The sequence below is a fragment of the Dendrobium catenatum genome, unplaced genomic scaffold (genome assembly GCF_001605985.2).
Source record: "Dendrobium catenatum unplaced genomic scaffold, ASM160598v2 original_scaffold_137718, whole genome shotgun sequence".
Classification (NCBI taxonomy): domain Eukaryota; kingdom Viridiplantae; phylum Streptophyta; class Magnoliopsida; order Asparagales; family Orchidaceae; genus Dendrobium; species Dendrobium catenatum.
Genome location: NW_021456153.1, coordinates 1 through 600, shown reverse-complemented (window position 1 = coordinate 600; position 600 = coordinate 1). Strand labels below are relative to the sequence as shown.

General features: G+C 45.5%; 1 protein-coding gene across 1 annotated transcript; it reads right to left on the bottom strand.

Moving 5' to 3' along the window:
* Window positions 1–41: 41 nt before the first annotated feature.
* LOC110110948 (berberine bridge enzyme-like 23) lies at window positions 42–584 on the bottom strand (the record flags this gene model as incomplete). The annotated part of the gene is made up of 1 exon (XM_020842610.1): window positions 42–584. A coding segment is annotated over one exon (543 nt), but the record flags the coding sequence as incomplete, so codon positions are not given.
* Window positions 585–600: the final 16 nt, after the last annotated feature.

Here is a 600-nt window from a genome sequence, read left to right as displayed (position 1 = left end):
TCCTTTCATCCATCGTCGATCAAATCGACGCCCTAAAGTACAGGAATACTCTGTTCGTTCCAGAAGAAATTTGTTGGATCCACCCTGCCCTTCACCTTTGCCAACCTCATAAAATTCCCCTTAAAATACTTCATCCCCCAAACACTAGCTGCCAAGTAACTCTCCCCGTTCCCCTCCACATTCCTCCCCAGATCAATATCCTTGTAGTTATAATACGCTGCCCTCGGCTTGCTCGACACATAAGGCGCCATGAACCCATAAAACTTCCTCATCCATTCCAAATGCTTCTCTGTCACACCTTCCTGCTTCTCAAACCACCTCATGAAATACTGCACGTTATAAATGTTCCCACCTCTATGAGGAAAAGCAACAGCGTCCTCCTTTATCTCGCTCATTCTCCCACCCATTGGCTCAATGATAAGCACCAAAGGCTCATCGTTAGCGCCCATCAGAAAATTCCAAATCTCCTCTAACCCCTTCTCTGTTATTGGTTGCTGGACAAATTCCGATTTTGCCTTAAAAGAGCTATTGAACTCCGGAGTTCTATTTAACAGTGTCTCCAGTGGCTTTCCTGTGCCACCATAGAAGAACAAAACTGAC